This window comes from Lolium rigidum, chromosome 7 (genome assembly GCF_022539505.1).
Source record: "Lolium rigidum isolate FL_2022 chromosome 7, APGP_CSIRO_Lrig_0.1, whole genome shotgun sequence".
NCBI lineage: Eukaryota > Viridiplantae > Streptophyta > Magnoliopsida > Poales > Poaceae > Lolium > Lolium rigidum.
The window spans coordinates 288069913-288082629 of NC_061514.1; the positions used below are offsets into that span (position 1 = coordinate 288069913).

Below are 12717 nucleotides of genomic sequence, written 5' to 3' on the forward strand. Positions count from 1 at the left end.
GATGGAAGCATCATTAAATCAGCAACTGTGATTATCATTTTCTGATAGTATTTGGAGCTAGAATAATCCACATTTTAGGAGAAGCAAAGATGTAATCATTATCTTGTCTGTGATAATCACTTTTTTAACAATATTGTACTGAAAGTTATCCGTATGAATGGGAAACCAACGCTCTGAGAAATGTGTAATTTAAGAAGATAGAAACATTGTTGACTGAGCATTTGTGACAGATATTTGCTGACAATATGGAAGCTAAAATAGTGTGCGTAGAAGGGAAAATAAATAAGATGGGGCAACCCGCTGTGCTTATCAAAAGAGGAGCATCTGCACATAGTATATAGCATTGGGACATCAAATAAATCTGAACCAAAATCATGCATTTTGAGTAACTGTTAGTGTGCAAAGACCATACCTAAAAGTTAAATCTAGGAACCTCACACGTAACTCAAACACTGTAACTTATAGTGACAAAGGATTCTGATAACTCACCTTCTATACATAGGACCCCCCTTTAAAAATAGACCTCAAGAACAATTGACATAACGCCTATTTCGTGGTAATATTAACACCACTATCTTGCACCAAGCACACCATCGGCAGCTGCAGCCTATAGTCGTGCATGGCGAACTGAAGATTAGTAATTTAACTACAACAACAAAAAGAGGAGAAGAGCAACCAAAAAAATTGAACCTTACTACCTGTAGGACATTCCATCAAACATGTTGAAAGCAAATGCTAGCCTAAACCTGATCTGGTCAGATTGCATCATGTTACAAATGGCCTGCAAGGGCGTGTACACAACTATTCAGTGAATTGGGGCGTGTTCGGCAATCCTCCAGCTTCCAGCTTCTTGAAAATCCGCGGCGGAGCAGTGCCGAACGTCTTAACTCCACGAAGCTAGATCCGAGAAGCTGTATCAATTTTGTGTACAAACCCCGGAGCACCACTTCCACGAATCCGCGGATCAGCAGAACGCGGAGCTGCTCATTTTACGGAGAAATGCCACCGCCAAGTGACTGAAGCGAATCGGTACGCAGGCTTTCTCGCGCTCCAGCCCCTAATCCGCATTTCCCTCAATCCCCTCCTCTCTCCAATCGTCAAAAACAGAAATCGGCCCGATGGCGTGTGCCGCCGGCAACCGGCTATGTTAGACAGACACATTGCAAGCTGCAGTTCAGAGCAGCGCTAAAGAAATATTGATAAATTAAGAAGACCTAGCCACTCCACATACTCCTATAGAGCGCTGCACAGAACCTGCAGCTCCAAAATCAAACTGTAACGTTGGAAAATGTTGGCGAACCTGAATCGTCCCGACGCATTCGAGTAGGCAGGTCAACAGTTGGGCAGCCGGCGAGTTCAGCAGCAGGGAGCACTAACAATCCCACCACGCCTTCCGCTGATGATGCCGAGCTGAATGCCAGGCTACCTGGATCCTACAGCCGAAGTGGGAATTTCCAAATCTGCGTCTACGCCAACATTTCAGGAAGTCAACAAACAAACTTTGCGACGGCACTGGTTAACCAGTCAAAATCTAGAAACAAAGATAATAAAAGAAAAATCACCAGAACCACCTGTAATCAGTTTCGGAGGTGAGGACATAGCCCAGCAGGGAGCGAGGCTGGCGGCGCAGATCTCACGCGGGCGAGTGGCATCCATGAACTTCCACAGCGGTGTGGCCTCGCGCCAGTGAGATGGAGTAGGTGAGGACCTGCGGCGCCCCGCCGGTGGGGAGGAGCAAGAGCGGCGCGACAGCCTCGCGGCGGTAGGGCTGGAGCCCCGGCGGCGTGCTGACCTCAAGGCGGCACGAGAGAAGCCGGAGGAGCATGGTGGCCTCGCGCTGGTGGGGGAGGACCACGGGCGGACTCGTCCATCCCTTCCACTGCCGCGCCGCCATGGGGAGCCGTCCCTGTGCCCGCATCGAAGGTTTGCCGCCGGCGTAGGAATCCCTCACCCGTACAGCTGACCTTCCTCGCCCGGTGCTCCAGCTGGCCGCCGCCTCCACCGGCGACCACGACCGGCTCCCTCGGTCAGCGCCGGCTGCCTCCATTTCGTTGATTTGAGTGCCGATCCATCCTCGCCGCTGATCCCACGCACGCGGACTCCGCCAGTATGCTCTCCCTGGCCCTTCTCCGGCCGACGGAGAGGAAAAGAAGGAGGCGGAGCGGGGCTGGGCAGCTGAGGGACGTCACAGGAGATTTTTTTTTCTAGGAGCTACGGGGAGACAATAGTGGTCGAAGCTGCCTCTTTCCCACACAGGGAAAGCCCACACGAAACGCGCGTCGCGCTGGGAACCGTTCGTGTGCGCCGCTTTGACCAGCTGCTAGATTCAACAGCGGTGAGAATAGCGCGGACCCACAGCAGCAGCACGAAAAAGGCTAGCCACACAGCGCACGGAAGGAACGAAATCGGCAAGCAGACACAGGAAAGCCGAAAAGAAAACGTAGGACGTCCCCATACATGTACACGAAAACAACTGGATGCACGAAACTACACGTGTCAGCAAATGGCTTAAGCAACTAAATTAACCAAAAATCTGAGAAAAATCGGATCTGTTAAGGTTTAGTATAGTAGTTATTTCTTGCATTCCTACTCCATATGGACGACTATGTGCATATGTCAATGCTTAACAAAGGTTTCATTGTGCAATGTAGATGGGCGCATGGCTAAGCAACACAAATGATGCTATAAGTGGAAACACAAAAAGAATGACCAATATTGTGATGCTGTGAGCTGTGACTGCTGAGTACAATAGCAACACTTTTTTTTCATATATTTCAACTATGTAGAGTTATTCCTTTTGAAGCTAAAGATCTGTTTGTATTTGGTGGGTGGACAAAATGTAGGATTTGCACTATCACGTAACACACCACAGCCGGCTACAATGATACTGTTTATTGTTGATCCCTATTTTTTTGCAAGCATTTAAAGTGCTAGAGATAACTCCAAGCAACAAAGCGTTGTACAAGATGTTTTTTGCCTGCTCTTGCTGACGTGGATGGCACAGAAGACTGCCTTCTCCAGCATAGTACATGCCCTAACTTCATCAAGGTAGTTGTTCCTATTAGCAAGATAAGATAAGATAAGATAAGATAAGATAAGATAAGATGAGATAAGATGGTTAGCTATTTTTGAGAAGTGCGGACCAGGTGGTTTGAGGGAGGAAATATGAATTGAGGACGTGGAGGTATTATTGTCCATCCTGAAAATGTGACACCAGGCATTCACCAGTTTGCTTTTGATAGTAGAGATACTTGTTTGGTTGCCACCGAAATTGTAAATGACAGCAGAATTCAATATTAAATTTGTAGATGGCTTCCATAGAAAATTGCAAATGACAGGTCTCAGCTTGGAATTGTGTTTATCCATGGAGTCATTTTGCTGGATTTTCTAAATAAAATGACGGCTCGATTCTGTGGCAACCAAACAGCCCACCTATAGTATTCTAAAATGAAATTTAGGATTTCAGGCTCAAATGATGGATACCAAACGACCTCCGATTTTTTTCGAGTGGAATTTTTTTCACTGATTTTGTGGCTCTTTTGATATTAATTGAAATACCGTCGAATTTTTAGCAGTACAAACTTTTATTTGGAGGAAATTTCTGGAACTGGTGCGCGTGCATTCCACGCATTTGTGGATAATTGTGCATCTGCATCTGATATGTCCTCCACGCTGTCCCCACTCGTGTTTTCTTCACCCTTCGTTTTCTTATTCTTGGAACTGGTGCGCGTGGATTCCACGCGATGCTATTTTCTTTAGAAAAATGGTGTATTGTCTTTTTCTATTGCCACGGTGGCATGTTAAGCCAACTGAATTGTCCACAATCTTGACCAAAAGAAAACGTGCAAAGAAAAGTGATTTGAGATACTTTCCAGAACTCAACTCGAATCATCACTTGAATATGTCACACCCAACACCACTCGTGCGACCGCAATCTAGTTAACTGCATGACGCCTTGGAATGGCAGAGCTAGGAATTGAACTGAGGGGTCGAAACCAAGCTCTAAATCTTTTTCTAACATAAAAGAGCAAATGTATTCAACAAAAGAGGTCTACAGATTCAATTTGCATATTTCATCAAGTACAACAACAAAATGACTATAAAAAACAAGAACAACAAAATAGAGCTATATTTTGATAAGATAGTATCATACCATTAAGCAGTCTCCTTGTCGGCGTCCATCGAACACAGCCGGGGACGGGCCGAGCTGGGGGCAGCCGGGCAGGGCCGACTGGCCGAGCAGAGGCCAGGCGATTGGAGTCGGAGATGGGGACGAGCTGAGGCGCTGAGTAGGGGGAGGCGACTGAGACGAAGGCGGCGGCGGGAAAGGAGGCGGCGGGCCGCCGAAACAACGACGACAACACCGACCTCCTTGACCTGGTCAGGGACGCCGAGGCCCTGGCTGAAGCGGAGAACGAAGCAGAGGAGGAGCGGGCGGTCCATGCGGCGGTCGATGCCGAGATGGAACACCGCAGGGTGGCGGCCGCCGCAGCCGCAGAGGATTCCGACTCCAACATATCGTGGTCTTCCGATGACCCTGATACGCCTACCCCGGAGGAGAAGGCGGCGGAGCAGAGGGCTATAGTAGACGCTCAAGGACGACGACGTCAATGCGAGGCTGCGGCATTGCCTGTTAGAGGACGCGGCAGTGCACCGATCCCTAGCGGCCGCACGGGAGGCGGCGGAGAAGCATACGAGGGAGCGACGCAACGACGAGGCCGGTCCATCAGGCAGCAAGTAGTCTAGGCTTCTAGAACTACTTTGTATAATTTGAATGTATTAGGTTTCTATGCTTTCTATATATGTTGCAAATCTTTAAAAAATGGGTCGCCCCGATGGGAGCACACCCAGACGCAAACGGACGCGCGAACAAAATATGTTTGCGGGGCGACGGAAACGGACGCTTGCGACCACTTTTAGGCATCCGAAATGCGTCGCCCCGTTGGAGATGCCCTTAGGGTCGATTATTTTTCCCCAATTTCTGAGCCGGGTCGACCGACCCTCCTCACCCGGTGGTGGCTCCGCCCATGCTTGGAAGTAAAGATTAGTGTAGTAATGGAGGGTTTGACGCTAGCTCATCAGTGGTTAGTCGGTCCCATTATCCTTCGATCTGATTGTGCTAATATAATTTGCAAAGAAAAAATTGTGCTAATATCCTAGCGGCCGTGAAGGAGAATAAACAAAACTGTTCAGTCTATGGTTATATGGTGGAGGAAGTAAAGCATCTGATTAGTCTCCGTGAAGTCAATCTCATCGAGATCAAAATAGGGTAGCCCACAGTCTAGCAATTTGGCTAGAACTGGAGGTGGTACACTGGTACCGCATGCTTGGTACATCATTTTCCATACTTTTGTAGCACAGCTATTGCTAGCTGATTGTAACTCTATGTTCATGCAATAAAATCTCGATTGTTTCCCTGAAAAAAAAACAGCACGTGCCACCTCACGTATCATGGGGTTCGTTTGATGGTCAAAGCATCTCCAGCCGTTTGGGTTCCCCACGCCCATATCCGGCGAAATTGTCGTCCGGATTGGAGGAAAATTTGGCCTGCAGAGGCCCATTTTCCCAGCCGCGAGCCCAGGATAGATGTAACGGATTTCGGCGAATTCAGACAAAATTGGCGAGTTCGTTCAAACATAAGCGAAATTTAATAATATTTAACATATAGAGGCGAGTTCGTACATAAATAGGCCGAATTCGTACATATATTTGAATTCGGCGATTGGCAAACTAAAACTTAAACTAAAAAACGGCCTACTACATGCCGAAATGGCGGTAGAAGGACGTGTAGTCGCCGCCGTCGTCGTCGTCGCTCGAGCCAGCGTTGTCCTGGGGCGGCAGAGCCTCGTACCAGCGGCTCGTGCCCTGGCCAGCGTCGCCGGCGCGTGGCGGCGATGGAAGGTAGATGTCGTCGTCGCTGCTCTCCTCGAGCTTCACCACCTCCATGGGCGCGGCGTTCCTAGCGGAGGATGGTGTGGCGGCGCGGGCGGCGAGTTGACGCGCGGCTGCCAGATCCAGCAGCCGCCGCTGCTGCTCCGCCTCCTGGCGCTCCCAGTCGCGCCTGGACCACTCCAGTGCGGCGTCGATGGGGAGGCTGTTGTCTGCGGGCACCAGGTCCTTCAGCGACCTGGCGATCGCCTCCGCCACCGCGGCCTCCTCCGCGCGCTTCGCCTCCTCCTCGACGAGCTGGTTTGCGGCGAGCTGGTTTGCGCCGGCCTCTTTCTTCGACGACTTCCTCTTCCGCCCGCTGGCTGGTCGCGGATGACGAGGGTGCCGCTGCTGCGCCCTCTGGTCGGCGGTGGCGACGCCGGTTCCTTCTTGACGGTCGAAGGAGACGGCCACTCCTGCTTGACGGTGGCCGGCGTCAACCCGCCGGACCTGGACGCCGACCGCGAGCCAGACGAGGAGGAGGATGGCGCCATCCTCCTCGGCATCCAGGAACTACCGTGCCGACGCGACACGGTAGGCGCCACCGGCGGCGGCATCCCCAGGACGGGGGAGTTCCCGTCCTCGATGTGCGCGAGCACATTCTCGAGGGTGCGGTTAGGCGCGCTCCACCATCGTCGGCGGCCGGCGGCGTTATTCCTTGCCGGAGGAGGAGGAGTGACATGGGTATACCCTTCGGGTACCCATTATTAATATACCTGGCTCGGCTCGGCCCAATATGGAGAAGGCCCAACAAGGCAACCCGAAGAAGTAGTCAACTAGGACTCTCGTAAAACCCTAGGCTGGTTGCATATATAAAGCCAGCCAGGGCACCCGATAGAGAGGTGAACAGATAGACAGCATAGCACCGCCTACGGCGGCACCCTGTAAACATACATATGATCATATAGTAGATTGCTAGCAGCACGTAGGGATCCTCCACCGAGGGGACCCGAAGCTGGGTACGTCGTGTGCCTAATCTCGTCCCCGGAATCTCTAGCATCGCTCTCTCCCGAAACCCAAGTCTAAAATCTGTAGGCATTGGCGAGGTGATCCTTCGTCAATCGGCACCGTCTGTGGGGATCGAACCCACGACCACGTCAAGGAGGGCCGTCGTACGACGCGAGTTCGCGTTCATACCTGCGCCGGAAGAACGCGATCCACGATTCGTGGTTGTCGGGGAAGAGACGCGGATCCACGCGCTGCTCGTCACTGAGAGTGACGAGCACCTCGTCGATCGCCGTTTCGAGTAAGGCCCCACCCGTTGGCGGCGGCGGGATCGGCACGCCGCCTGCGCTCAGCCTCCATCCCCCCGGTGCGCGGAAGTCCGGCGGCGCCGGGTATCCTGCCGCGTGGAGGAGCCGTCCCTCCCATTGGTGGAGAGAGCGGCGGCCGAAGCCGTTGTTGGCCGCACCGTCGTTCGCCATTGCTAGCTCTTTCGAGTTCGGGGAAGATTTGGTGGAAGGCGAGCGAGGTGAATGCGGGGCAGACGCGGTAGTTCGGCGATAAATAGAGGTAGGCGCGCGTGATACCGAGGCGACGGCATTAACTCGCCACGTGGAAGCTACGCGGCCGGCGAATACTAACCGGCGGCGGGCTTTTACAGCGCGCGGAAGACGATGCGATGAGGACGACGATCGGTGTCTCTCGCCGACAAGTTGGGGCCACCAGACGCGCGGGAAGTTTCCTCGATGTTTCGCGCGCTTTCGTTTCGTTCGGAGTCCCCGACCGCTCCCCTAGGGGCCGGGGATGGCGTGGGATCGCCGGATGAATTTAGGCCCAAATCCAGACGAAATCGAGGAACCGAGAGCACGACTGGACCAAATAACGCCGTCCAGATTGGAAAAACGTCGCTCGGGGGCCTAGTCAGGAAAACCTCGAGTGGGGATGCTCTCACACATGGCATTTGGCTCGCATCTGTGGAGCAGAAGTTTTGTTCCCTGAAAACACGTGTCATGAGGTGCGATTGATGGTCAAACATGGCATTTTGCCCGCATCTGTGGAGCAGAAGTTTGGTTGCCCGAAAAACTTGCATGGTGTGGCCAAATCAATTCTCAAAACACCTCTGGGCCTGGCCCGGGAAGAACGGTCGATTCGGGCCTTCTCCAGCATGCCATCCTAGCTCTTCTGATGTAAAAAAAATACATTTTTGCATGCACGAGCGCGGACAAAGAGGGAGATGGCCGAGCTCGAGCGCATCAACGAAAAGCGAAAAGGGGGCAGCTGTCACCTCTCACCGAGCACCCTCCTCACTTTCTATCCCCTCTCTCACCACCCGATTCGAATCCTCCACACCTCCCTTCCCATTTTGAGCTCCACCTCCGGTCACCAACATTGGCTTCCTTGCAATTTTGATTTCATGGCATATTTGGAATGAAGAAACCCACGAGTATTATGACACATCAAATCTACATATGTGGCAACGCTAGCAAAGATTAAGGATCAAGCGTCTATAGGATGGATGGTGGGGGCTAAACAAATGAGTTCTTCGATGTTGTAGAGTAGGCCTTTGTATTTTTTTCGTGGTGTGATGTTCATGGCTTTTTGCACTTTTGACTTGGTTGTTCATTTGCCATAGTCATGTTCCTCTATAATACTCTATCTTGATTAATGGATAAGCAAAGCTTTTGCATTTCTTCTAGAAAAAATATTGGAAGACTCGCGATGTGGGGTACTGCCTAGGTGTAGGTAAGGTTGAGGGCATGTGTGCGTAAGGTATAAATGGATAGGATAATTTTTGCACCAAGTTTTAGAGAGTCCATATCTTGTTTGAAGGAATTCAATGTATAAGGTTATTCGATTCCAAACTTGACACCAGAAATGGTATGCCAAATAACACCCAGATATCTGTATCCAAAAATTATTTAGGATTATCTAATGGTTTTTATAAGAATAATCCAATTTTGTTCTGAAACGTCAAAGCTAATAGAGCACATGTCGTAGTTAGTGAGTTGCCCAGTTCATCCATTAAACAATATCTCAGATATATAGTTAGTCTATGGAATATGAGTGTTTTGTTGAACTTGTTTTGTCAAAAAAAATTGGTTGTATGAAATATAGACCAACTTATGCGCATGTTCGTTCGTATCCGATTATTTTTATTTTTGTCCCACGTCCACTCCGTTCCAATCCAAATCCACGGTCTCATATTTCCAGATTCAAATCTATAACCGGTCATTATCCGATCTGTTCTGAATTCGTCACAAAAATATGGTACAGTATATGCTATGATAATAGCAAAATCCAATCCATTTACATCCCTATGTGTGAGGGTGGAGTTTATGTCATTATGTGTGTTGGCTCTAGCGTTCTCCAAACTCTCTCCTTGCTGCTATCTTCTTCATCATACTTTCTCTTCCAATTCCTTCTGATCAAGATCATTTTTTTTGTTTAATCCAATTAACCCATAGATCAGGTCATAACATCTTCGTAGCCTAACTGCAGTTGCAACACACAGTAAACTGCAAACAGTATTTTCATCTCATTTTCGTCATCCAGTCTGAATCTTGATGAAGGCACTACCAAGCATGGTTTGGAATTTCAGTTTCGGAAATTAACATGTAGTACTGAAATCACTGATGTTGAAGATGAAATCTCGCCCAAAATGATTTCCATGCTGCCAAGATAGTTCAGAACTGCCAATTATTGCAGTGCAGAGAGCATGGCACTGGGCTGCTGAAACTTAACAAAAATAATATTTTTTTTACTATAATTAAGCGATCAGACAAACATTCATATGGCTATCCTACCACTACTACTGTAAGTACAGACGAAACATGGCTATAGCATACTTAACAGCAGCATTGTTAAACTGAGCCGCGCTCTCTACTAGCTAAACCTGAACAGGGATGGATGGAAGCAGACAGGGACAAAAGAAACCCATCCTATATGCACATGAGCTACAAGAAATTCTTTCCCATGGATCTAGATGCAAAGAGGGGGGAGAGTGCATGCGGTTTCTTCTCTCTTCACCATGCTGAATTCTGTGAAACCTAAATCTCACAGAGCAACCAGAGGCCCTGAAGGCCTGCAGTGCGCCGTGAACAGTTTGGCGGAGAACAGATCCTTGGTCAGCTTCTTGAGATCGAAACCGCGGGACGAAGGCGCGGGTTGGTGCTGCTTTGAGCTCTTGATGCACTCGCGCAAGGTGTAATTCTCCTGCTTCACGATGTGGATCGACGACGCGAGCTGCCTGATGACCTCCCTCTTCTCCTCGTCCTTGGCGGCGAGCTCTGCCTGTTGAGCTGCCTTGTTATCTTCGATCGCTTTCTGCAGCTCTGAATTCTGCTCAGTGAGCCTCTTGATCTCCGCACGCATGAGCTCTGCTTCTGGGTCTGGCTGGTCCTTTTCTGCTTCTATTTGACCTTCAGATACCTTCTCATCATGTTCTTCTTCTGGGTGTTCTTCAGGGTCATCAACTTCAGACTCCGAGTCATAGGAGTCAGAGCAAAGAGAGTTGGATGAAGAACTTCCTGTTGCCTTGCCATCCATGGATGAAGGAGACCAACTCTTGGTACTGGGAGATGGAGTAAGCATTGAGCGACGCGTGCTGCAGCTATGCTTCAGCGTGTCATACTGCTCGGCCAGCGAGCGGTGCGCTCGATACAGGTCGCCAAGCATGTCCACCAGGACAGGGCGCTTCTTGTAATACATTTCAGCACGTTGAGCAAACGAGTCTGCATCTTGGTCGATCAGCTTGAGCATCTGCTTGGTCTTGTCATCTAGCTCTGCAAACAAAGGTAAGAGAAGAGCACAATTTGTAAGAGGCCAGCTAAATTCAGTTGGTTCTATGCAAATCACATGATGGTTCAGGTCATTACATGTCTACATTTTTCAAGTTATAAACATGTATAAACTCTATGACAAGCTGGAAGAGCAAACTTTCTTAATCTGAAAGAAGTTAATGATCTGAATTGGCCACATATAAATTTGGAGACATGAGGTCGCACGCAATCAACTGCTAAAACTTCTTAATGAACATGAAAACAGTCACTACAAATCTCAGAAACATCAGTACCTCGTGATGACATAATTTACAGTAGCCTAGATAGAAGATTTTTGCATCACAAGCACACTAACATACAGTTAAAAAGCACTACGCCGGAACAGAGGTGGCTGATTTGGTAACCAAAATTGATCAGTGCATGATTCTATGAGTTCATAGAGTAACCACAACAACAGCATCTATTGGAGCATGCTAGCTGGTGAGCGAGGCGAACCTGAAAGAGTGTGGCCGAGCCACGGCGATGGCTTTGCAAGGTTGTGACCGTCAAACCACCATGCCTGCTGCAGCTCCTTTTGCACCATCTCTTCGCCTTACCTGCAGCAAACACGGAAATAAGCACAAACTGACAAAGGGGACAATTGGATGGAAAATGGACTTTCCTTTCCTTCCATACTAACGTGCAGTACTAATTTTACAGGCATATGCACTGCTCCCTCCCCTCCATCCACAAAAAGATGTCTAAATAGGTGAAAATTTAGACAAAGTTGAGACATCCTTTTGTGGAGTACGAGATTTTGAACCATTGAAGTATAGGGAGATTGAAAACGCAAGCCCAGCATGTTCTTCGCAGCAGATAATTTTGTATTTTTTTTTCTTTCTAAACTACTTTTCAAGTTTGAAACACCGTGTTCCCAACCAAAAGGAAGATAGTACTGCAAGGACAGTTGAAACAGAGCAAAGAAACGCAACGCAACCATGACTAACTGAATCAATCTGGGACAGCCGTGCTGTTTGAACAAAACAGTTAATGGATATCTCTTCTCATCGCCAGATCCGAAGAGATGGATGCGACAAACCCAAACTAGTCCAATGTCGAGGAAAAACGAAATCTAAATTAGTCTAAGACGAACAGGGCCTTACAAACGCAGCGGCTTCGACTCGGTATTACGGCGGTTCCAAAAGATCTAGTCAGGAGCAGCGGTTGCCTCCTCGACGCTAGAGGAGGCACCAGCCGCAGTTCATCAGCACAAGGAAACGCAATGAACTGCCCCCCGCCCCCGGGAAAGATCAATCCAACTTCAGCGTCGCGCCCAAACCCAAACGAATCTAGCAAAGATTTACCCTAGCAAGGCGGAAGGGAAGACGAACTCATAAGTAACCGCACCTGTGTCGTGTGGCCGGCGGCCGCCCTGGTGTCTCGATCTCTCTATCCCGTGGCGGTGGCGGAGTTTCCCGTTGCTTCGTCGCTCTCCTCCACGGACTGGTGGTTTGTCCGCAGCTTTGTGGATTGCGAGGAGGAGGAAGGAGACAAAACCTACGCCGGCGCACGCACGCTCTCCAGAAAAATATTTCAAATCCTGCCGCTCTGCGTATGGTGGTTTCTTGCGGGAAGGCCCCTCCGGATTGGATCCTATTTATCTTCCATCGCCGCGGAGGAAACCTGTTGTTACTCCTTTCCTATTTGGCTCCTCCTAGGATTGGGATTGGCGTTGCGGTTGCCGCCGTGATCTCCTCGGCTAATTTGTTTGCGTTTCCTACGCGTATCCGGCTCGTGTCTAAGTTTCTTTCCAAGTTAAGGCGCAACATATGGGCACACGACAATTCTCCCCCGAAATTAACGTACGTAACAATTGGATAGTATCTGCGAAAAGATAAGTGTTCACGTAGACGGCTAGGATATCTGAATATGCACACGAACGTCAATGGAATAAAAGATATGTATCACAAAGAAGATTAAGGTCGTATCACCTATGTATATTTCTAGACATCAAAGAAATCCATAGCCAGATGCTACATAGATTCTTATATGTCAACTCATCATAAGACTTTATACGAGTCTATGTAGG

At 49.2% G+C, this 12717-nt stretch overlaps 1 protein-coding gene and 1 long non-coding RNA gene across 3 annotated transcripts; both read right to left on the reverse strand.

Moving 5' to 3' along the window:
* Nucleotides 1-362: 362 nt before the first annotated feature.
* LOC124669492 lies at nt 363-1698 on the reverse strand. Of its 2 annotated transcripts, none has more exons than XR_006992208.1 (4): nt 1572-1698; nt 1301-1460; nt 699-781; nt 363-607 (listed from the first exon to the last, which is right to left on the reverse strand). It is a non-coding gene; the product is annotated as an uncharacterized LOC124669492 (long non-coding RNA). The 2 variants fall into 2 exon arrangements; XR_006992207.1 differs by having other exon boundaries at nt 1301-1466.
* An 8172-nt stretch (nt 1699-9870) lies between these two features.
* Nucleotides 9871-11332, reverse strand: LOC124675699 (protein NETWORKED 3C-like). Its single transcript, XM_047211773.1, has 2 exons — nt 11145-11332; nt 9871-10652 (listed from the first exon to the last, which is right to left on the reverse strand). The coding sequence occupies exons 1-2, from the start codon at nt 11230-11232 to the stop codon at nt 9925-9927; spliced, it is 816 nt and encodes a 271-aa protein (XP_047067729.1). The 5' UTR covers nt 11233-11332; the 3' UTR covers nt 9871-9924.
* Between the last annotated feature and the right edge of the window lie 1385 nt (nt 11333-12717).

Bases quoted from the DNA above. Each gene is read 5' to 3' on its own strand.
- LOC124675699 (XM_047211773.1), bottom strand. From the start codon at position 11,232: ATGGTGCAAAAGGAGCTGCAGCAGGCATGGTGGTTTGACGGTCACAAC. The intron at 10,653-11,144 runs GTTCGCCTCGCT...CTTTGTTTGCAG, and splicing joins GCTCGGCCACACTCTTTCAG to AGCTAGATGACAAGACCAAG.